This window comes from Parus major, chromosome 23 (genome assembly GCF_001522545.3).
Source record: "Parus major isolate Abel chromosome 23, Parus_major1.1, whole genome shotgun sequence".
Taxonomy (NCBI): Eukaryota; Metazoa; Chordata; class Aves; order Passeriformes; family Paridae; genus Parus; species Parus major.
The window spans coordinates 3,029,343-3,053,548 of NC_031791.1; the positions used below are offsets into that span (position 1 = coordinate 3,029,343).

General features: G+C 45.5%; 2 protein-coding genes across 3 annotated transcripts in view; one reads left to right on the forward strand and one right to left on the reverse strand.

The window, feature by feature from the left end:
- The window catches only part of KIAA0319L (KIAA0319 like), a 30,077-nt gene extending 10,008 nt beyond the window's left edge, over positions 1–20,069 (reverse strand). Inside the window, exons 1-12 of one of the 2 annotated variants that reach the window (XM_015649313.1) lie at positions 19,766–20,069; positions 18,585–18,751; positions 14,074–14,726; positions 8,970–9,252; positions 6,578–6,679; positions 5,640–5,737; positions 4,400–4,487; positions 3,317–3,409; positions 2,626–2,758; positions 1,591–1,819; positions 718–841; positions 44–176 (exon numbers count right to left, since the gene is read on the reverse strand). In XM_015649313.1, coding sequence (XP_015504799.1) covers positions 44–176; positions 718–841; positions 1,591–1,819; positions 2,626–2,758; positions 3,317–3,409; positions 4,400–4,487; positions 5,640–5,737; positions 6,578–6,679; positions 8,970–9,252; positions 14,074–14,726; positions 18,585–18,726 — 2,078 coding nt within the window. In that variant the 5' untranslated portion in view covers positions 18,727–18,751; positions 19,766–20,069. Of the gene's footprint in view, positions 1–43; positions 177–717; positions 842–1,590; positions 1,820–2,625; positions 2,759–3,316; positions 3,410–4,399; positions 4,488–5,639; positions 5,738–6,577; positions 6,680–8,969; positions 9,253–14,073; positions 14,727–18,584; positions 18,752–19,765 lie in introns of those variants that run through there. The other variant, XM_033519551.1, reaches the window with a different exon arrangement.
- A 132-nt stretch (positions 20,070–20,201) lies between these two features.
- On the forward strand, positions 20,202–23,897 carry NCDN (neurochondrin). The gene is made up of 6 exons (XM_015649315.3): positions 20,202–20,402; positions 20,756–21,742; positions 21,882–22,108; positions 22,283–22,507; positions 22,728–22,870; positions 23,163–23,897. The coding sequence occupies exons 1-6, from the start codon at positions 20,301–20,303 to the stop codon at positions 23,627–23,629; spliced, it is 2,151 nt and encodes a 716-aa protein (XP_015504801.1). The 5' UTR covers positions 20,202–20,300; the 3' UTR covers positions 23,630–23,897.
- The last annotated feature ends 309 nt before the right edge of the window (positions 23,898–24,206 follow it).

Below are 24,206 nucleotides of genomic sequence, written 5' to 3' on the forward strand. Positions count from 1 at the left end.
ATGAAAGATTTGGATACACACGAACATGGAAAGTGATACACACTGTGTTTTTTCCCAAAGAAAGAAGACTATCTTCTGGTCATCTGAGCTCTTGCTGCCATCTAGAGTGGTGCTGTCCACAGGAAGAGTCAATTCTTTATCTGGACCAGCATCTGCCTTTGGGGGCTTGTTGTTCTCTGGAAAAGAATGCAGGATTTCTCATACACACATCATAAAGGTGAAGCTTAGAACACCACCATTAAGATTTTCTCCATGATTCCAAATACATCCCTTACCCACTACCTTGTACTCAGAAAAAGTGAGGCTAAAAGCAGTGAAGAATTCCAATGAGCATTTTAATCACACATCTGCAATAACATGAGACTGAAAACTAGGAGCTCTGATTTTTGCTCTCATTCTCTAAGTACTGCTCCACTTTTTCTGTCCCTGTCCCAGGACCCAGTACCATGGGCAGACACAGCTGTTAGGAAATACAATCCTGTTTTTATTGTAGGAAAATACCAATTAGGTTACATTGTGTAAAATAAGAGAACAGCCTACAAAGGCAATATTCCTACAAGCTTTCTTTTGCTCATTTATCAGCAATATACCAGCCCAGAATGGTCCTAAATCAGAGCAGCTTCTCTGAAAGTCACCATAAGATCTAGAGGTCACTGACAGATCGCTCACCTACAACCCCTGGAAGGGAAGCAGCAACAGCAGGTAAAGGCAGCTTACCTGGCTGCACTATCACAGTGACCTCTGCAGTGGACTGGTGCCCAGCAGAATCAGTCACTATGAGCTGGTAGGTGTAATCACCTTCCTGCATTGCAGAGAGCTGCAAGACTGGTGTCCTCACACCCTGTGAGAAAAGATATTCATGGATTAAAAACAATCCTCATGCAGATGATGATGGACCAGAAGATTCTGATTCTAAAGTAACTGTTATCAGCACATTCTAGAGGGTTATTAGAAACTCCTGCTATGGGAACAAGAGTCTGTGCTACTTCAGCATGCTAAGTTGTTGCAGCTAAATTTATACACACTACAAGGACACTGTTGAGGGACATGAGAGTCCCTCATAAGAGTGATGCCATACAAGCAGACCCTTTGGGATTCAGTAGTTTCCAACTTCAGTAAAATCTCTGGGGAGCCCTGTGCAAATCCCACACATTGTGAACCTGATTCATGGACTTACTTATTCTATAAATTTGACAGCAGTAATAATCTTTAAAAGAAAAATGATGACTCAGAAACAAGTTCCAACATTTACTGTTTAGCACCGAGGAGAGTCTGGCCAGCATCAGCAATATTTAGACTCCAAGATTCTGCTCAAAAGTTCCCACCTCTCTCAATCCCCCTTCTTCAGTATTTAAAACTGTATTGCTCAAGAAAGGAACAGGATGCCAGTGGCGAGGCTGGTGCACCAGCTCAGCCACTAAACCAATACCAGCTTCACACATTTAACTTTAAGGAGATACTTCATTATCACACATTTTCTCTGTAGGATTCTAAAAGACATTTGCTAACAGTCCATTAAAACTGGTTTGATTATAGATAAAACCCCAGCTAGTGAGAAATCCAGGTGGAACACTGGAGACCTGCACTGACCTGCATCTCCATCACCTTCCCTTTGCTGTTGGGGCTGAGCAGCCACTCATAGCTGACGATGCTGTGGTCATCCGTGCTCTGGTTGCCGTAGAGCGTGATGGAATTCTGGGGCAAGGTGATCACCTGGTTTGGGCCAGCATTGGCCACTGGAGGATAATCCACTGCCTTCTTCACAGTTAGGTTGGCAGTGGTGGAGTTGCTTGCACCATCTGAGTCCACAACTGTTAGACTGAAGAGGGAAGAAAGTGAAAGCACTGAAGAGTGATGGTGATCACAGCTGAATACAGCCTTTTCTGAATAGAAACTTCTCCCAAATGTCCAATTAGCAGCCTCAAAGTGATGCAAGGAATTCAACAGTCACATCCATCTCTCACTTGAAATCAAACAACCAGGTGAAACACAGAAGTACACTACAAACCCACAAGTGTCCTGGACACAGTGCATCTCCTCAGGTAGGCTGACACCACAAAAAACAACTGCTTTTTGCTAGATCTAGATCTGAATATGGATCTGATTAGTTCATATGCCAACTGCTTAACAAGAAAGAAGTGTTCAGTAAGAGGCACTCCAGTTGATTTTACTTTAAATAGATCTGCTGATGCAGTGATGGACATCATAGCAAAATACAGGCCAAAGAAAAAACACAGGACAAATACAAAAGTAAAATTAGCCCAGGCTGTGCATCAAACCATTAGGCCACTTATCTGAGACAAATGCATTGCATTTAAAAACTGGAATTGAAGACTGCATTTCTTCCTAAGCCTTTACTCAAAGAATTTAGATTTGACATTTCAAGAGACATTTTGTAGCACTGACAGACCAGCCATCATCTCAAATAGGGCTACAAGTCAAGAATAAGAAGCAGCTGGACAGCTTATCTCTCCTGAAGTGAAAGTAGGAGTGCAAGAGAACATCACAAAATGGAGTTGTCTCCATGTTTTGTGGGTTTTTTTTAACCAGATTAACACTACAGGAATTTCATACATTTCACTCTTAAGGGATGAGAACTGATGGACTCTCCCAGGTGTGACCTACCTGAATGTGTAATTCCCAGGTACCAGGTTGGTCAGAGTCAGTATGGGAGTATCACTGGAAACCTTCTCCTCCCTCAGGGGACCCTTCAGCTCTTCCCAGTGGTAGCTGATAATTTTATCATCATCAGTGCTTTCTGTTTCAGTAATGGAGGAAAACACACACAGGAGTTGAAAAAGGCTGCTTCAGAGATTCCAGATGGTCAGTCCCTACTTCTGCCCTGGGCTTAGTGGTCAAAGGTATTTTTGGTCCAAGTCCTAAGTCTCTGTTACGCTCAAGATACCCAAACTGTAACAACTCAGTGCTAGCTGGGGCTAAGACAACCAGAATTTGTTTAAAGGAACTCCTGAGAAGCTCAGTGCAGGCCAGGATCACTGAGGGTGGTGTGTCAGGAACTTAGGCATTTGAAATTTAGCCAAGAGCCCAGTAATTTTGAGTGACAGTAATTATTTTTTGATTCTAAGCAGCAACCTCCAGAGCTTTTCCTTTTTTAGGAGATTGGCTCAGGCCAGTGCCCTTCAAAAAGGAACACAGAGAGATGCTGTTGTGTGTGTTCTGCTCTCCTGGCCAGAGAGGCTAATTCTTTTCACTGAACTGTGTTTGACAGTATCACTGTTTCTCTTAAATTTTATGCAAAAGGACCAAACACAAACCAGCCCTGCTGGATGCTGCACTTAAACCTGCAGGTACTCACTGCTGCCGTCGATAAGAGTGGAAATGGTTGGCAGGGAGATTTCCTGGAACGGTGGGGACACGATGGCAACAGGAGGCTGATTCACCCGGGGCTCTGCAACAACAAGCCACTGTTACCATGACACTATAGGCAGAAAGCCCTGGCCAAGGAACTGCAAAACTATCAACAGAGATTTGTGCTTCATTCTACACCAGCTACCAAAAGGGGGTTCAAACAGCATGGAGGTGAACAGCCAGCGGACCAGTGTTCTGGGAAGGCTGCACTACATCAATTTTCCCCTACTGGGTCAAGTACCTACAGCTTTTTGCCACAGCATGGCTGCTGCTTTGAAAAGTGAAGGATTTTGGTGCATGCTGCCAGCTGCAAAATCATTGCTTATAAGGAAATGATCAGCTACAACACCCAGAAGACCAGCTACACACTCTTGCTAATTTAGGGACAGCAAGAGCCTTTCTTTGCCCACTAAGCTTGTATAAGAAGTCTTGCTGAAGACTGCAGAATTAAGGGATTTTATTGAAACTTGTGGTTGTCTCTTTATACAGGCCACCTAAAAAGCAAGGCAGTCAGCAAAAGATGCTGTATCTCCACCTGCTCATCTGCAAACCACAATTCCTTACAACAAGGAATGAGATTTGACTTAACCTGCCTGGGGTTGGGAATGATATTCCTTGCTGGACAGAGAAGAAAGGAACCTCCAAAGGAGCTTCAAAGCTCTTTTCAGTTTTTGGTCCTGCTGCTATAAGCTTTTTGTAAGAGTGCAGCTAATTTTCAGGGAAGCAGTGGCCTTTGAGGGTGAGGTGTTTGCTGAGCACTTGCCTATCAGGATTACAGGTATTTTATCAAATAGTTGGCTTAATGCAGTACAGCAAAAATAGCTGTGTATTCGCAATAGCTTCCCATTGCAGGAAATTATTGAATACATACGAATATATGTGTGTGCGTGTTTGTATATACATACATGCCGAAAGTTCACAGCACAATGAGTTATGACCACACTAAACCAAATAATCCAACCCCATGGTACAGCTACCTTGGCTTGCCAGAGACAGGTCAAGTCAAGGAAAATCCAATCCCACCACTCACTTGGATTCACTGTTACATTCACATATCCCTCTCCGTGTGCATTTTCCCCATCCACAACGACTTTGAACTCATACAGGCCAACAGTAAGCTGGAAACAAACACAAAGGATTATTTACCTACAGGTTGGTGGCACCTTGTCAAGACTTATTGGAAGGTCAAGTTCCTGTGCTTTGCCACAGGCCCACACAAGCAATTGTGCTTCAGCCTCTGCATACACAGCCAAGGATGGTTTCCAGGCCAAAATAGTATTACACATATTTTAGTTTACAATGGCTATGCAGAAACCAAAGACTCTTATTTCTCTCTGCCACAGGATTGTCAGTCAAGCTTTATTTTCCAGCAACAAAAGGCAAACAGAAGAGAGATAAGAGAGATTAGTTCAGGTTGTCTGGCCACAGGAATCTGTACTAACAGATTGCATTTAAGGTGAGAAAGGCTACACATAAGAAGAAAATCTCTTCTTGTGTGTTTTTATTAATGCAAAGGTTTCTTCTTGTCCTTTTAGGTGACATAAGCCAGGCAGTCACCTCTTCACCATTCACTGTTAAGCCAAAATGAGAAGGTAAGGGACCCGGTGCTGGATAACAATCTTGATACCCAAAAGGCTGAAGCCCTGTCAGAGACTTGCACACTCCCTTCAAAAGTTCTGGCTCTGAATGATATCCTTACTAAAGCCTGTAGATTTTTTTCTGAGTGCAGTAGAATCCAGGCTGCTCAAAGGAATGTCTCAAATACAGAATTGTATATTCACAGTACTTAGAGTCATTTCCTTGTTAAGAATCCCCACGTACAGGAACTGGCAACCCTTTTCCTGCTAGAGCTTGTCTAAGAGCAGCAGCCAGGGACATGCCATGAGCTATTGCAGGGCTCTCATTAATGGAAGCAGCAAGTCCCTCTTCCAACAGGCAGTACAAGGCTCAGACCTAACCAGACTACCACACTGTTCCAGGAATATTCCCACCCCTTGTTACTGTTAAATTGTGCCATTTGTGTGCCTTGGCACACTGCTTGTAGGCAGCTTGTACCTCCTGAAACCAATTTCTTCTTTCCCTCGTGCCAGATCAATCTCCTTTTTCTAAGAGCCTCAGAAGAGGTCCTGCAGTCTTATGTTGGCTGCCTGCCCATCATGTAATTTCCTATTCATCCTGAAATCCCATACAAGTCTTTCCTGGCTGCTGGGGTCCCCATCTTCTCCTCTTGGTGCTTAATACAATAGGATACGAAGGAGCAAAAGCTTTACCTTAGACAATTTCAGGGTCTGGGAGTGCTTCCCTGCCATTTCTCCACTGTAGTCTTTTGGATGAGTTATCAACTCCCACTCATAGGAATATGTGGTTCCTTAAAAAAAAAAAAAAAAGGTCCAGATGTTTGTTTTCAAAGCCTGTCTTTCTGCCATGCTAAAGAATTGCAAGGGTATTAAACATTTACAAGGCACATTCTGCTGCACTGTGGAGAAAAAAGACAGCTTGGGCTGCAGCTTTTTGGGAATATATCCAGGAAAAGAGACAATCTGTGCTTCTAAACTCATTTACTCTGGAATCAAAACCCATCTTTCAGCCTCCAAGGCAATAAAGAGTTTTGGAATAATCACAGCTCCAGGATAATATAAGAGAAAAGCCTTATCACATCCTCAGGTCCTGCAGACACAGGAATGACAATTTTTGAACAAGAATGAATCAATCCCTGCTGCTGCACAACATGGAACACACCTGCCTCTGCAGCTCTCACTGCCACAATGGACAGAGTTAAGATAAGAACTTTAAAAATTCCTGCCAACAACCTGCATGATGAAATGAGGAGTGTATAGAATGTGTTCCTCAGCAGGCAAATACCCCAATTCAGATTTCGATCACTTGCTAATACAGCTCAGTTCCTATCAGTGAATATCAAGAACAGATGCTAAAAATCCAATTCTTCCTTAGACACCTCCCTGAGAATGTGCCATCTCTTCCCACAATCTCCCAAATCCATTGGCTTTGTAGCACTTTCCATTTTTTTGTGTCTCACTAATTTCTCTAAGAGGCAGCAGGAAGTAATAGCTGAGTATAAAAATTTTCTACAGGAAAGTGCTCTCTGACAAAAGACATTTTCAAGACTGCCCTTATTACATGCCATACATAATGACTGTTGGCCTTTTCACATCCCAAGCCCTTAGCATAATTGCCAGAGAAGCCTTACGAGGTGGTGGCTCAGGAAGCACAAATGCATTCAGCTGAACTTCATTTTTTGGCAGGGTAACTTCAACGCTATCTCCAGCAGAAACCACCAGCTCCTTCATAGCTGAAAGGGACAAACACAGAATCGGAAGAGGAACAGGGGGAAAAAAAAAGTACATAAATGTTGCTGCTGAAGATGAACAGATCACACAGACACAGGTCGAGGTGTGGTGAAAAGAAGAGAAAGTTTATTTTTCCTCCCAGGATTTATAGGCTTCTAACCCCAGCCAGGGATGGGATGGTCAGGATAACACTTTCCCACTGCACTGGCCATGAGAGATGCCCATCACAAGACGTGGAACAGAAAGAATGTACACATATCTATGTTTACAGTTACTGTCCTGGGAAAGTCCTTAGAAAACTATGTTAGCAAGCTCAGAAGCTGAGTTTTCAGGGTGACACATAAATCCACCCTGGTTTCAGTTCATGGAATAAACCCCAGTTACAAATGATGATGTATTTTGTAAACATCCTGTTCCTCAACAGACCTCCCATTTCAGGTTTCGATCTCCTTGTCAATACAAAAGCACTAATGGGGCTTTACAATTTTTAGACAAGCCCAAAATTACTCAGTTGCCTCTCTCTTTGCAGATACTATGCTGAAACGCGGCCCTTGGGCCAGGAGAGTCTCTTCAGCCAGGTCCAGCAGAATGGGAAGGGGTTTTACTTGACAGATTTTTGGCAGCTGCAGGTTCATGGCACAGCAAGATAAACACTGCTACTTCCAAACTGCAATTCCAGAGCTTCACAAAAATATAAAGAATCTACAGAATTTCTTTCCTGAAAAACTGCTTGAAGGCTAAGAGAATTTTTTAGATCTGCATAGCTGCCACACTGGGTATGGAAACTCAAGATACAAACCTGGCCCTTTTATTTATATTTTCTTTTCCATCCCTGCTCAAGAATTTTCTTGCCATTCCATTTCAAATAAACTGACAAGTTGCTTTTAAAGACTACAGGGTAACCTTGAAAACTATGACCAGAGACATATTTTTGCATGCTTTTTATTAGCATTAATATAACCAGACAGTTTAACACATTTCTTAAAAACACCTCCTGGCCTCCTCATCTCCCTCTTCCCATTTGTTTTATATTTGTCCTTTTATTATTGGACCTGGGAACTACGCATAGAAAATATTCTTTCTTTAGTCCGACCCTGTCAAAGACAATGTTTCAGAAGTATACAAAAACAATACAAGCAAAAAAAGGACTTTAAACATTCAGCTATTTTCCCACTTTTATTATCTATTATTTATCTATCTTCCATTTTTAATATCTAGTGGAATTAACCACCTTTTTTTTCCCTCTCAAATACTCCATCAGTCTTTCACCTGCAAAGAGTTCCAAGGCAAAAAGCAATCAGATCTCACTAGGAAATAATAAAAACAAAACCCAGACAAACAGATAAAAAAAATCTTGGTAAACTTGGTAGCTTAGAAAAACTACTCTTTACATCATCTTTGCATTGGTTAGCAAAACCAGGAGGCCCAAGCTATGTTAGTCTTCCCAGACAAACTAATGAAGATATTTAAAGCGTATTTTCCAGTTCTAGCTGGGGTAAGCCCTTAAAAAAAAAACAAAAAGAAAACCATTAATTTGTCAGCACAAGCAGCCAATGAACTTCCTGCCAAAAACATCTTTGGATGCAGTGCTTCCCTTACACTTTCCATTTGTTCCCTTGTAAGGGAAAGGAACCCTAAATTCAAAAGAAATTCAGCTGTGAATGCTTCAGCACACTGGATTAACTGAGACACCACATGAGCAGTACACGCCATTCCCACCCCTACAGGGAGAGCTGCCAGCCTGGCTGAGGGAACAGAGCCGCCAAAGAGCATTTTGGTCTTTATGCATTTTCAACAGTCTGTTTTAGGAAATACCAGTGTGAACAGAAACATCATCATGCTGCAAAGCAAAGTATGGGCTAACAGCCAAGTACACTGTTCTCCACAGCTGAACTGTGCAGCGACACTTCAGGGACAGAAAATAATCAGTTACACCCTTTTTTGAGCACACATTAAGATTTCTGCTCAATTTGATGGATAGCAGCATGCCAAGGCTACTGGAAAAACACCTCCTGGGACTCTGTTCCGTATCACATCTCAGCCTTCACTTTGGGAATTAAGATATCCCCATTAGTTCCCAGCTGTCCTCACATGCAATGGTCACATGCAGATTTATGATGCCCCAGTCCCACTCCAGACCTCAGGAGTCATCGGAATCTGACAGCACATGTGCTGACACAGGTGCCTCAGTATTTTCTCCAAGGTACTATAATTAACCCCTGCTTTTCCACACTGCCATGGCTTGAAAAAGCCTGAGCAGGTGACATTTGCTGGAGCCCTGCAAGTCCTCACCTGGCATGGTGGCAGCAGTGCTTGGGGCTGTGGCAGTGCTGCTCTGGGCTGTAGGAACACTGCCATTTGTGGGGACCCTGCTGGGCACAGAAGTTGCCACCGGCACCTTTGCTATGCTTTTCACTGGCGTGGGGCTGGCTGTGGGAAACACCTCAGAGTGAGGAGGGACATCATCAGGCTGCCCAGGCTTCTCAGTCTTCCCTGGAGCTGTCAAGTCCAGTGCCACAGGGCTGGAGAACGTAGCCAGCACTGATGGTTCTGGTGCAGATGTTTCTGTGTGGATCTGTAAAGGAAAAAGTTGTCTCAGTTTGACCTGAACACTGAATGTCAGTTTTAAGTTGCCCTTCTCCTCCTCCACAGTTAGGGAGGCATAAAAATCCCTGGTTTGTTTTCCAGAAGCAGGAATTTTTACAGCTTTCTTTTCTGAAGTGTTTCTCCATGTTTTTCCTCCACAGCAGACTGGCCATTTCTACCCCAGCTGAACACTAGTTAATGCCAGATTTAGCTACAGCATTTAAGTACCAAGGCTGCTGATGTGGCAAACATAAGATCCAGGTTCAAAACTGCACTGAGCGGAGCTAAAAGAACAGAGAGGTGGGATAAGACAGGGACCACTGTCTTTATGAACTGGGGTTCATTTACTTTGGCTGTGATTTCCTTTTCCTGAAGCCATGCAGTTGGCAAACACAAAGCAGGATTGCAGTGGCATTTTTATGTAATAACTGAATTGTTGCAGCAAGAGGAAATTCAGTTTGGAATCACTCTTCAAAGCAAGGTGAGCTGACACACACAGCTCCCTGCCTGCCTGCCCCAGGACATGCTGCTGAGGCAGGGAGAGGAACTGAAGGGCACAAAGTTTGCTCACATCCACACAGGATGAGCCACTTGATTGAAAATAATCAGAGCAGCAGGAACAATTTCCTTTCTTTCATCAGAAAATTCCTGTTACCTAGCCCCATTCCAGTTCCTAGCCTGCCAGGCCATATTCCAATTTACTGTCCACCATGAAGTCCATGTGTGTAGCATGTTTGTTTTTTTTTTTTAGCTAACTCTATTTTGAGAGCATCTGCTAAATATTTAAAATGGAGCAATTTACTATCTTTGACTCTGAAAGTGCTTTGGAGCTTGGATTTCCCAGTGCTACTCCCTATTAGAGGAGTGATTAAAAGATCATATAGGAGGAAATATACTCAAGCTTTCAGACCATGCTGTTGGCATTCAGTCCAGGAAACAGGAACTGGGAAAACACTCCAGACCATGGTGGGCAACATCCTTGGCAATAAATGGGCTGTGCTTTAGAAAACACTGAATGTTGCAAAAATAAAGCTGTGCTGCCCACAGTGAACAACCAGCCAAGCCAGGAGCAGTAGTGAAGGCACTGAGGGCTTCTCTGCAAGGTTTTTGTTTCAGCCTTGGGCAAATAATTTCCTCTCACCATATCTCAGCTCACTTTGCTCACAGAATGTAAAACATTTGTTTGATTAGTATCTGAGCTTTATGGACCAAAGAATCAAACACTGCTGTCTCTTTATTTGGTTACTGGCTAATGGGCTTACTTAAACAAAAGTATGAAATCTTTGGAATCCATGCAGGAAAAATCTGGCATGCTGCTCTTCCTCAGTGGCCTCAGGACAGCTGGATGTCCCAAGCTGTATCATCTTCAACCCACTGACAACTGCAAAGGGTACTGACTCCCTTTCCTCAAGATGAAAGTTTGAAATGCTGGCAGGAGAAGGAGGTGAACAGACAGGAATTCAAGTGAGACAGACACTTCAGGAAAGGCATAGGAGCAGAATGTTTCCATGACTTCCTATCACTACAGGTAACCACTTTTTGCTTCTCAAGAATCAACCCAGAAGGGTCACAAGAACAAGAGTCACAAATAGCACACAGGAAATCCACATTCACCTGCTGGCCACAGCAGAGCCCCCACTCTGCTTGGCAATATTTCCAGTGGGCTGAATCCTTTCTTGACTCACTTTTAATTCCCAAAAAAAACCCCACTTTACAGTTAAGAGAGATCCTCTTCCTTCCAAAAATCTTCAGGATAAATTGACAGCCAAATGTCTGTGGAGAGCCTGAATTAGATAAGCTTTGCCTGGGGCAACGTAACAGTCAAAAATGCCTCTAATGCTTGCAAACTGAGACATTTCTTATCTTTGCTCCATAACTCTGAATTCTTTAAAGCAAAGAACAGATTATTTCATTCTTGGGGATAAATGACAAGGAGAGTAGAAGTTTGCCAGCTGTCCTATCTTATTAGGTTAGAAAATAGAGAGAAGTGACACATTGACCTGAGTCAACACAGGAGCCTCAAATAATTTTGATTCCAACCCCTAAATGTCTTTGGCCCAAGATGAATAACCCTGTGTCCTTGTCTGAGAGTCTGTTAGAGGTACTACAGTGGCCCTGTGCATCAGAATCCACACCAAACCCAAGCTACTTGACAGAAAAATACCTCTGTCCTAGAATTTTAATTTTTTTAAATTTAAGTAGGCCTGGTCTGAATTTACAAAACGGGCTCCTTTCAGCTTAGATGTCCTTGCTGTCTGCAGTAAGTGCCACATCTGTGAAGACTCTTAAGACACTAAAATGTAGGTAATGTCACAAACCATTACAGAGTGCTGGTGGTAGAGAGATATTTCCTTGTTCCTTGTGGATGAAAAGCACCCAGCACTTGCAGGAAGTGTGACAGCAAGAGCCAAACAGTGGGCCTGATGTGAGGGCAGGAACAAGTTCTCTGGCTTTGTTGCAACACTCCCGCTCCAGCCTTTCCCAGTCTGCCTGCAGAGCTGCTGCAGTGCTGCAGCAGCCCTGCACATCAGTAGTGCTGTACTTAAATGCTTCTTCTGACTGGCTATTAAATGTGTTGCTATATTTTAAACTTGACAAAGAGTCCTACAATGAGACAGAAAAAAAGGTGCCTAGAAAATGTCACTCACTTTAATGAAAAAGCACCAATCTCCCTTAGTTAAGGGCTGATGGGCAGGATGTACTGTGGTTTATCTTGGTTCCATATCATGGATACAGTAAAATCAGAAATTAATGCTCATTGCACATTAGCAAATGCCATTGCAGATGGCTGTGGAGCCATCAGAACTGCAAGAGGAAAATGAAAACACACAGAGGCAATGTTTTCCCAAAACTGTCATTTTTCTTCTCTCTGAGCCTGCATAAGCAAAGGAAAATATTTGTCTTCCACACATTCAATGCTAAGCAGCAGCAGAGGAGAAAAAGCACTTTGATTTCAAATGTCCTTTCCTACTTCAGGTGTTTGATGCTCTCACGTATGAACAGCCAGTATGAGCCAGCACTGGCCCCATCTTAAAACCCTTCCTAAAGAACAGCATTAAACACCCAGCCATGTGCTCCAGGGATTGGACCAAATGTAGCCCAGGATAAAATCTTCTCATTTCAGCACAGGTGTAACTTTATTTTGGTCCATAACCAGCCCAGCTTGGACTACCTCCCTCCTGGGATTTTGCAGATACAGCTGGATGGTTCAATAATCCCAGAATTAGCCCAGGTGGATATTTTAATTTTTCCTTCTCCTCAAAAACTCCATCCTAATCTCAGAAATGTAAATGCCAGGAATTCCATCATGCTGCTGTATTTTAGTAAAAGGTTTTTATTTTTATGAACTTGCATTTCATTAAGAGACATGGACTTTCTTATTAGCAAAAAATTATCAAGGAGAGTACAAACCTTTCCCCAGACACATCCAACAGTGCATATTAATGACAATGGAAGCACTTCCTAAAGATGAGAAGTCCTGCAGGTTCAGCAACATTCAGAAGCTGATTAATCAGTGTAATTTAATATTTGCAACTGGTTTACGAGACACACATTGGACAGTAATAGCAGGATAACCTGGAAAGCAAAACTGCAAATAGAACAAGCAGGGAGATGTAAAAGCTCCTGCTTTTACACCCACAGTGACCCCAAAAGCAAGAGAAGACATTTAAGAGTGGCTGCAAAGACATCTGCTCACATGTGTGACAGCTGAGAGAATGGGGTCACTGTGCTCAGCTCAACTGCTAGGAGGAGGAAAGAACAGGGAGGGTGGAACTGCTGCAGCATTGCAGGGGAGAGAGAAAGCTGAGCTCAAGTCAGCCCTGAATGCTGGAGGGGGCGGGGGAGCCTGGAAAATCAAACATTAGTCAAGTTTTAGTGCCTGGTTTCACATGTCACCCTGGCTTCCCGGGAGCTCTTGGCAGTGTCCCTTGGCTGCTTGCCACATCCTGCTCCAGGGTGGTGGCTCAGGCAGTCACAGCCCTACCTGCAACCACCAGGATTTGAAAAATTCAGTCATTTCCAGAACCAGAGGTACCGGTTTTGTAAAATGCCAAATCCCTGAAACATGGCAAAAGCTATTTCACCATCAGGAGTGCACAAGCATTTTTGAGATAATGCTCAAAAAATTATTTGCAGATGTAAAAATACAAACATCACTTAACAATTCAAATGTGCCAAATTCTCTGTAACATTAAGAGGTATTGGCTTAACTCTGTATGTATTTGGAGTAGAGACTAAACTGATTTAATTCGCCCAGTGCCAAGGTAAGCTTTGGTGGATTTGAGAAACAGGAGCACTCTTCAAAAAAGAGAGCACTTGGCATTAAGATGTCAACTCAAGCAAGCAGATTGACATTGAAGTACACTGTGATCTCTATAAAATAATGTATTTAACTGCCTCGATTCAGCATTTAAATGAAAACAGCTTATTTTATTGTGTGGATCTGAACAGGTACTTTTACAGGTAACAGTTTTCAGCTCCCAGAGAATTCCCATTGACATGTCATCTTTCCCTCTCATCTGGGAAGCACACTTTGTGATTATACAGAGGATAAGCATTATCACAGACTCCATCCTGCCTCACCTTCCCACTTCAACACATTTTATCCCAGCTAAGAAAAGGAGGAGGAAAAACCTACCCCAAAACCCAAACAAAACCCTAAACCGCTGGCCATGCCTCATTGATAGGAGGCTGAAAACTGGTAGTTTTCATCACTTGGGTAGTTCCAAGTCAAAATCTACCTAAAGCCAGACTGTGGAGGGGAACAGCTGTCCCAGACAGCCCCACTCCAGTCTCAGCAACCACTTACCTGGGGCAAGTCACCATTGGCATCCTGTGACTTGTTCACGTTATTGCTCTTAAGAGGGAGTGGGCTTCTGGGGTTCTGTTCTCTTGGATTCTGTCCATTTTTCAGCAAGTCTTGCTTTTGATTTTCTTTCTCAGGAGCAGCTCTGTCTGCAACTAAGTGCCTCAGGACCTGATCCTTCAAGAGTTCTGTTTCACTTCGGCTGCTTCTGGAGTTCTCTGTCAGATCCCTTCTCAGGAGTTGCACTCTGTTACCTGCCAACCTCCACTTCTGCAATGATCTCTGCAGTCTTTTCTTCCTCTGGAGAGGGATGTCCCAGTCCAACCACTTGTGACTCCAAGTCTTCACATCACCTTCCATATGGAAGTTTAACAAGTGCTCTGTGCTTTTTGATTTCTTTAAAAATACCAAAACAGAATCTGAAAAGCCAGTCTTGTTGGCCTGACACGTCCCAGGCATGGTGCAGTTCACCTGGATGCACATATTTTCCAAGAACCAAAAGGCATCACAGGTGGGGCGCTGGCAGCAAGTGGTCTGACAGGAGCTCAGAGTATGGAACCCTTCCAGAAGCTGCAAATGGTGACCTGCCCACGATCTCAAATGCCTGCCAAGCAGGATTTTCCCCAGCTCACATTTAGATCCATTCCAGTTTGCATCTGGGAATGAGGAGGGAAGACAAACAGACAATTCTCAATCCTTTCAAGCAGTGGATAATAGATCTTATCATTATTGTCAAGGTGAATTTGGGGCGCAGGAATAAGGCAGGAGAGCAGATATAGGAAAGTAAATCTGACTGCTCAGAATCTCTACCTGGCTTCACTATCCAGTACTTACACAAGATTTTAAGGAACAATCTGCTCCTCCTACCTAAGCCACCACCACCCTTTCCAACATGGATGGAAAAGCAGAAGTAAAGACAAATGTTCCTGCTTCAGAGGCGGCCATAATGCCCACACTGAGCAGCTGGACCAAGGTCACACAGCAAGTTAAGAGCCAGAAATTGCACCCTGAAATCCCAAGTGCAGTTCTTTACTCTAACCAGTTAAGGCCTTGCCTCTCTGACCAAAGACTGCCTAGAAGGAAAACACTGCTAACAGTGGCATTGGCTTGGTGCACAGTACAGAGGCATTCTTAACTCCTTCATGCTGAAATTTGACATCAGTTGCTTACTCTGACTAAATTTGCTCCACTTGGGAAGTTAACAGCTTCTAGAAAAGGATTCTGCAAGCCAAAATTTTGCCTCCCACCCTGCCATAGTTTTTTTTCATTAAAAACCCTCAAACATGTGACATAATTTCTGTTAAGACTCAAGTCACTTCAGGTCTCAGCTCTGCAGTAAGAGCTGAGAGTAAAGCAACTGCTTTGCATATGGATTCTTTTTTTCTTACTATGAAAATTTTGAGTTATTGCAGGGATCAATGGATTAAAGGCTTCTAAAATTCAGAGCTCTGCAGATTAAGGATTCCCTAAAAATAGCCTAGTGACCTATGGGACTGTTAAACTGTGCTGTGTTCAGCATCCAAGCAATAAGAGGTCATTGCAAGATTACTTTACAAACAGTGCTGCTGGACTGGGAGTTGTGTAGCTGGAGAATATGCTCCAGATCTGGCTCCCTCCCTGTCAAAAATGGAGTTCTTGACAACACAAATGGGAAACATTTTTCTCCATTAAAATAAAGTCTGAATTTAAATTACAATATCCTGATCGAGAATGAACTCAAGTTCAGTGACCAAGTAATGGAGGACAGAGCTCCCTGTGGGTGTCTGAACCCACCACTGTGCAGAAGGGGGAGAAGTCTTCACTCAAGCAATGAAATGTGTAAAGGAAGCTCTGCAAATGTTCAACAGCAAGAGAAGTTGACACCAGCACCTTTAAAAACCTCATTATACCTCATCAACACACAGCAATTCCTTGGAGAGAGCAGACAGGGAATCTGTGTGCCCAGGGCAATAGCCAACCTCATCACACCTGAAATGCCTGGATAGCCAGTCCCTGGCACCACTGTCACAGTCACAGGCAGGGACAAGCTCCTGGCACCAACCTGCTGGGGCTGGAATTAGAACAGAATACAGAACGTGTGTACGCACCAAACCCACGTGTATGCATATACACGTTCTCCAGACTTGGAGAAACAATAACAAATTGAAGAATTACACCATTCCTGTGAATTTCAACAGGATCTCATCCACTCAGATTTATGTTTTGCTGTAAAATTTCCTTTCTGTTAAAGGTGAAACATGTCCCTAATATATCCTGTGCATGAGGGAAATGTGATGATTCCCACATTCCTAAAATCCTTCTTCCTCCTCCACCACTGCTCATCTATCTCTCCTCATATGTCAGGCCTGGCTCACACATACCACTCAAATTAAGGTTTGATATGGAAGCAATGAAATTCAGCAGCAGTTGCTAGTACCAGGCTTAGAACCGGGGCACACACAGAATGGAGGACATTTAAGAGAAAAATGTTCCCAGGGAAGTTATCCCTTATGATGAATCACTACGTAACACAAGTATTATATTTATTCATCTCAAATATAAATCCTGGATCCCCAGAAACATCTCCTCAGCATGTCAGAGCCCCGACTTAGCCTGGATGACACAACACTACCATGTGGAGAGCATTCTGCTTCTCTTTTAACACACTGCTAAAACAAGATTTGAATAGTATTTTGGCTACATTTCATTTCCAGAACTCTGCTAATGGCCACTTGGGACATATTTATGTGAAATTAGCCAGTACGTTCTCCTGAATTACTGTACATGGACAGCTTAAAACCCAGATAACTCTCAGGAATGACAGAAGTGAACAGGCAACTCCCAGCATGCCAGTCTAGCATTCCAGATGTGAATTTTCCACAGAAGCATACTGATTTTCACTTTTCATTTTCAAGCTCCATGGCCATTGGTGGGCATCAAGCATTCAGATAACTCTATGTGCCCTGGGAGAAAAAGGAGTCTACATTTGCATTTCATCTGTGGAAAGCAGGAACATTGCTGAGGATGAGTTCCCTCCTAAGCTCAGCACCACACGAATCACAAGACACCTGCACAGTGGGTGTGCTTAGTCACTTTTCCATATTGTTTTTGTCACATCAGTGGAGAAAACTGCTCTTCCCAGGAATTCAGAAGTTCCTGTCCCAGGGATGCAGCTCACAGCTTTGCTGAGCAGCAGGGGAATGGAATACACAGGAACAGCTTCTATTAATAACTTCAGGTTTACAGACTTGCCCAGGCAGTTAATACTGCCTGATACCAGATTAATGATTAAAGACTTGACTCTGTGGACTTTTTAAACCTGACACACATCAGTCAGTTATGTCAACACAGTCCCCCTTGCTTAACTTCACATGACCACGCTCATTTCTAGGCAGCCATAACTCCTTCTCAGCTTCATGAACTCCGCTGTCTGAGTGACACAAACAAGCCCAAAATAACAAAAACTCTGCAATGGAAAAAACGTCCACATCAGGGTAACTATGTCCATATAATTATATTTATTTCTGCACACGCAAAAACCTTAATTTAATGAACTCTTCACTCGTTTTACCATTGGACTTGATGATCTCAGACCTGCACTGTTCCAACCTTAACAATTCTATGAGCCCTGGCTTTAACTCTTCCAAGCAGAGCAGCTCTTAAACACACCAACACTACCTAGAATACCCTCTAGGAGTCTCATAGGATCTCTAACTCTGAACTTCCAAGAAATTACTAAAGCCAGGAAATGCATGCAGGAAGCCGAGATGACAAGGAAACACTCAACCCTTTGCTAGGACCAGGAATACAAACATGTCTTTCCAGGGTTTAAATTAGCTGATTAAGATCACACTGCTCATTAGCTTAATCAAGTCTGCCACTGGGAATTGTCCAGGAAGGTCCAGTAACACAAGAGGAACACTGCAGCTGCCTGGGGAATGCACCCACATAACGGGGAAACAAAATAAACCAACCCCTTCCCAAACCAAACATCACACAATCCATCAGAGGAAAACTTCCATCCAAGCCACTAGCTTGGTTACTTACTTGATCAGGAGGTTGGTTGCTAAAGTTTGAACAGGAAATAATAAAAGCAAACATAACCATTGCCTGTAGGCAAATACAGACTTCTGACACACTGCTCTTGGGAAGACCATTAAACATCTTAGGGCTAAAAAATATTCCTGCCTTTCCAAGTTGCTTTCCTTAAATTAAATTATTTTCCAGATTATCACTTATTCCTTTTGTCAAAAATTAAGATCAGAAAAAGCTCTCTCAGAGACACAAACTACACTTTTGAGAGCTCATTTAGTAACTGCTTAGGGTGGTGTTTTGTTTGGTTTAAAAAAAAAACCAAAAAACTTTGGTTTGTTAGTTAAAAAAAAATCAATTAAAAAGGAAACCAATAAAAAAACAACCCTACCCTGTCTACCAGCAAATTATTTCACTTTTCTCTCAGAGTATTTTAAACAAATAAGAGGGATAAAGACCATAAAAATCCATACACACAGCCCCAGATGGAACAGAAGAGTCACCTGCAGAGGAGCACAAGGCACACAGGCAAATGCACAGGTAGAACAGCTGCAGAATTCCCAGCTCCCTCGCAGCTTTTCCCAGGCAATATCGTGACAGGAACTGGGCACTGATGCTGAGCTTGGCTTCTAACCTCTTCTCCATGGCCTTTGTGGGCAGCAGCAGGGTTCTAGAAACACGAAGGGTATGAAACAGAAAACATCCCATGGCAATTGAAATGCTCCTGCACAGATCCAGTGAGAGTGCAGAGTGAACAGAGCATTTGTGGAGGAAAAGAAATGTCTTATCAGCTATGATTAGTCCAGCTGTTGCTAAGGAACTATCAATGTCTGTAATGAATCTGTAATAGCACAACTCCCAGTGCTGAGTGCAGAGGGCCTTTCCCTTGTGGTTTTCTCCTCCGGATCCCACTTTTCATCGATATCACAGTAGCTATCCACTGGATTCCAAACAGGTATTTAGGAAATTTCAGTTTCAAATATGCCTGAGGACTGGACACCCAGGCAGCAGCACAAGGATAACACAGGGACTGACAACCCCTGCACACCTGCCCAGCGATGTCTTCGCAGGCACGTCAGTGCTGGATGGTGCCAGCCAGAAACAGGGAAACGAGAGCACAGCAACACTGGGAAACTGGGAGCTATCGCCCTGGTTTGCTCCTTCTTTTGCTCCACAGGTCAGGGATCACCAAATTTCTCTGCCTTCCTAATGCCGAAGGTTATTTAATAGCCTCATATGTTAATTAAGTGCAAATTATCTCTAGGTCATGCGGTAGGAGAACATTAATTATTTCACATGGAACAAATAGTATCTATTTTAAGGGGGCAATAAAAACATCATTAGCCGTGTAGCAACGGCATTAAATCTGCCACTTCTGAAGAATCCAAAGCAAATGCTATTACAGGAAATGTTACAGCCAGATCCAGCAGCGCACCTCAAACACTCAGGGCTTGTTACACCTCGAGGAATTGCACTCAACCGTCCGCAGCAGAGCAGGAACAGACACTGGAGGAAACCTTCACGGGGGAAGATGTAAACCCATGCCCGCTCAGCCAACAGGTCCTTAAGGAAACTTTCCACCACCCCAAACCCCGGTTCCCGCACCTGCCCGGCCGGAGCCCTCGCGGCCGGGCTCGGGCCCCGCGCTAGGCGGCGGAGCCGCGTGCCGCCAGCGGGTACGTACCAAGGGCGCATGGTGAGGCTGGGCGGCTCCTCAGCGGCTCCTCGGAGAGCTCAGGTAGGCACTGGGCGCCGGGCACGGCCGGGGCTCCAGCGCGGCGGGCCCGGAAGCACCACGGCCTCCTGCCTCGCGGCCATGGCGGCGCCCGCGCACGCTCACCCGGAAGCTGAACCGCCGCCTCCCGGCACCAGGACAGGGTCCGGCCGTACGGGCAGTGCCAGGGCTACCGAGCCGCGGGTCCCCGCCGCTCGGTTCCCCGCCGGTCCCGTTCGCACCGGGCGGGGCGGGCGCGGAGGCCGCGCAGCCACAGGTGATTTGCCCACAGTTCCGCGCGGAGGCGGTGGCTTCGTGCACCGCCCAACAAGGCGGCGCGCGGTTGGCCGCCGGCACGGAGACTGCGCGCGGATTGGCTGGGGGGGACAGGAGGCTCTTGCCCGCAGGCGGAGCGCCGTGAAGGAAGGGGCTGGAGCCTTGAGGGGAGGGTCTGAGGGCAGGCTGCCCGTGCTCCTCGCTAGTCCTTCGGCCGCGCTTCCCAGCCATGGCCTCTGACTCCGGGGACAGGTACGCCACGCTGAAGCGGTGCCTCGGTGTGCTCAGAGACGCAAGGAACGACAGCGAACAGTTCGCAGCGCTGCTCCTGGTAAGGAACCGCGGAATCGCCTCAGGAGAGAGCAAAGGGGAGGTCAAAGACCATGCTGGACACGGGAGTGCCCGGGGGACGCCGCGGGGTGGAAATTGGGAACTCAGAGCAAGCTGCTTTAGGGCTCCCTTCAGCAAAGCAAAAAAAAAAAAAAAAAACTCCCTTTGGCCTGGGTGTGCGGAGAGTCAGTAAGTGGTAAATCTCTGAATTAGCTCTTGGGCCAAGTGCCAGCTCTGTGAGTGCTTCTCTGCACTAATTCAAGTTATTTGAGTTTCTGATTTGCAACAGTTCCATCCTGTACGTGTACCAAATCCTTTTGCTATGTTCACGCTCACTCCTATTTTGCCTCACAGGTGACCAAAGCAGTCAGAGCCGGAGAGGTGGATGCCAAGACCCGGCGCCAGATCTTCGACGCGATCGGATTCACATTCCCGACCCGCCTGCTGACCTCCCGGCAGCCCCCAGCTGGCTGCCCCCCGCACACCTTCCGTGCCCTCGGCCTCACCCTGCTGGCCTGTTTCTGCACCGACCCAGAGCTAGCTGGGCACTCCCAGATCCTGAATAAAATCCCGACCTTCAACGGTATCCTGCTTTCCTCCTGTGATGCGGACAGCACATCCATGGTCGATGACGTGTACCAGTGCCTCAGCAGTGTCCTGGCCACGACCAGGGGCCCCAAGGAGTTGGTGACCAAAGGGACAGTGTCTGCCCTGTGCCAGGCCTACCTTAATGGTGGCCATGGCTCTGACCGTGCCCTCACACTGCTTGTGGGGCTGTTGGCCATAGCAGAAGCCAAGTGCTGGCAGAGAGATGCTCCACAGCTCTTGGCAGTGCTCAGCAAGCTCTCCAGTGATTTCCTCAAGGCTGAAGACGTGACCAAATTTGAGCTGTGTGAGATTCTGCCTCACTTCATCCCCCTGTCACCTCCTCTCACAGAGAACTCGCAGGGCTCTGAGTGCCTCTGCAGACTTTACAAAGGGCTGGCTGATGTTTTAGGCAGCAAACTCAGCCAGTTGCAGCGGGACCCCGCTCTGAAGCTTGCAGCCAGCCTTGTGCAGGCCTGTGGGGCAGAGTGGATCCCAGCAGGGAGTGCTGGCAGCAAATTCTTGGCCCTGCTAGTGAACTTGGCATGTGTGGAGGTCCGCCTGACCCTGGAGGAGCCAGATCCCACGGAAGTGGAGGGAAAGAAAGAAGTGGTGACAGGCTGCTATGCCCTTATGGAGATGGGGATCCAGGAGTGCCTGAGGGAAGAGAACCCTCTGCTAGAAAATGTACAGAAAATGCAGCTCATGAGGATTTTGGAGGAGGCCTTTGGAGCTGTAATATTCTACTTGAGACAGGTAATGCAGGGCTTTTAACGAAGAGCAGGTTGTTGCTTTTGTATGGAGCAAACTCTGCCCCTTAGCCCACTGTGGTTTCCAGGCCTGTGGTAGTTGATATACAGTGACAATAATGTGTCATTTTGCTTTCTTCATGCAGGTTAAACAGGAGGAGCTGCAAGATCCTTTCATTTTTGCCTCTGTTCGAGTCCTTGGAGCTTGGATGGCAGAAGAAACATCCTCCCTCAAGCAGAAAATCTGTGAGCTCTTGCCTTTCCTTGTTGATTATGCCAGGAAGCTTTTCAAGGAGGGTTGCCCAGCTGTGAGTCTTCCCCAGGCAGAGCTGGTCTGCAGTGAGGGCTCTGCCTTCCCCCAGGATGCTCTGAGGTGAGCATTTTAAACACACGTTTGTTGCGTTTTAGCGCAAACCTGCTCAAATATTTTTTCTATTTTTACTCTCCCTGCAGTGCCAGTTCCATGGGGCTTTCTCCCCCAAGATGGACGTAAATGCAGGGCTTAGGCCTATTCTACCTCATGTTCCCAGTTTCTTTCCCCTTCCAGATTTCTGCTACCTGGTTTTTGCCATTTGACAGCAGAAGACAGGCCCCGGGACATCCTTATCTCTGAAGGGGTACCAGCACTGCTGTGTGAATACTTCCTGCAGCAGTGGGAGGTTCTGACCTCTGAGTCCACAGCCCCAGCACCCCTGACAAGCACTGAAATGAGTCTCCAGACCACGTGTGGGATTTTCCTTAACCTGGTTGTGACTGCTCCGGACCTGGTGAGGTAACAGAGCTATGGGAGCTGGCTCTGAGGTTGGCAGTGGGAAGAAAGGGTGTCTTGTGCATCAAGCTTGAGGGTCTGTTAACACACTGTGCTGAAAAGGGATGTTTCTTTTTCAGTCCAAATTTCATTGCAGTTTTGGTGCTGTGTTTGACCTTGACATTCTCAGGTGCTTCTGGCTCTGCTCAGGAGATGTGTCAAAAACAGTTTATTTTCTCTCTAGGCATGACAAAACCTTTTCCTCCTTGATGGATGTGTTGCTGAAGTCTCTTCCACTTCTGTTGCCCCAGAAGAATCACCTGGTTCTGGCAGCAAACATTTTGACTCTGGGCCTGATGATGGCCAGGATCCTCGTGGGGTCAGCAGGTAAAGGAAATTCCCATTGGCAAAGCCCACATTGTGCTGCATGGGCAGAGACCAGGAGCTGAGAAGTTGGGCTGGAGAAAGCAAATAGAAGGGAAACTGGTCCAACTTGTCATTGGAAAAGTGATAAACCAAAAATGTTCAGGAGCAAGGAATACAAGAAACATTCAGCAGGCTGATGTGTTGGGATGAAGAGATTTCTAGGGCTGGAAGATGTTGTCCTGCTCCACACAGCCCCACCACAGGGCCTTTCTTTGTGTGAGCAAACTCTGCATTCATTTCCTTTTCCTTCCAGTCCTTCAGGGAACTCAGTCTGCCAAGGATTTTTTTGGAGCTGCTGTTTGCTTCCTCTCCCAGGCCCACACAACCCAGGCAGACCCCAGCAGCAATGGCCTGGCTGTGGCTGTGTCACCTGCCTACGTGAGAGCCTGGGATGACATCCGTGAGCTCTGGTTCCTGGGAATGCAAGCCTTGGCCAGCTGCATCCCGCTTTTCCCTTGGCTGCCACACGCCGCTCTCCAGGCGCACTGGCTGCAAGGGCTCTCGCGGTTGCTGTCCTGCGTCACTCCAGCTTCTGTGGATTCTGAGCTTGTCACTGCTTTCCAGGCCGTGCTGGTGGAGCTCGCCAGAGCCAGCGAGCAGTGCAGGGATGTGATCCTGTCCCACCATGGCATGGAGTGGGCCAATCTGTATGGAATGGCAGCTCTGGAGCAGTGTCTGGCCAAGCAGGGAGGAGCCAGAAGCACTCTAGGTGGGAAATGAAGCCAGACACCTGCACAAGGTCTGCTCAACACTTCTGCCATGCTCTTTGCTGCCAGATGGGCACAAAAAACCCATGTAAATGACCAAACTTTACAAAACTGGAATGATACAGCAGTGCCCAGCATGATCAGCATTGTCCACATTGGTGTACAGAAGTGCTGCTGCCTCAGAACATTTCACCATGCCCTTGTTTGACCTGTTGTGAGGATTTCTCTTTAAATACAGCCTGTTTTGTTATTAAAGACTTTTTGTCAGTTTGTTTTTCAAACTCCTCAGTGTTGAGATTTTTTTCTGCCCAGGGCCCTGACAGGATTATTGCTCGTCTCATTAATATGGTCATAGTTTTGTCACAGTAAGCCCTGCAGATTTTTACCTTACTTTCTCTGAGTCCTGCACATATTAGTTAATAATTTGGCACTACACACAGAACCCTGAAAAAGGCAGGAATAGAAAAAGCTTTATTATTTACTGATAGCATTGGGAGTAACTCCTTGTTACTTGGAAAGGCTGTGCTGCCAGATGATCCCCCAGTTCATATCCATCACTGGTACCATCATCCCAAGATGACACCTAGAAA

Coding starts and splice junctions, on each gene's coding strand:
- NCDN (XM_015649315.3), top strand. CDS start 20,301: ATGGCCTCTGACTCCGGGGACAGGTACGCCACGCTGAAGCGGTGCCTC. Junction 20,403..20,755: donor AGTTCGCAGCGCTGCTCCTG/GTAAGGAACCGC, acceptor TTTGCCTCACAG/GTGACCAAAGCAGTCAGAGC. Junction 22,508..22,727: donor ACTGCTCCGGACCTGGTGAG/GTAACAGAGCTA, acceptor TTTTCTCTCTAG/GCATGACAAAACCTTTTCCT.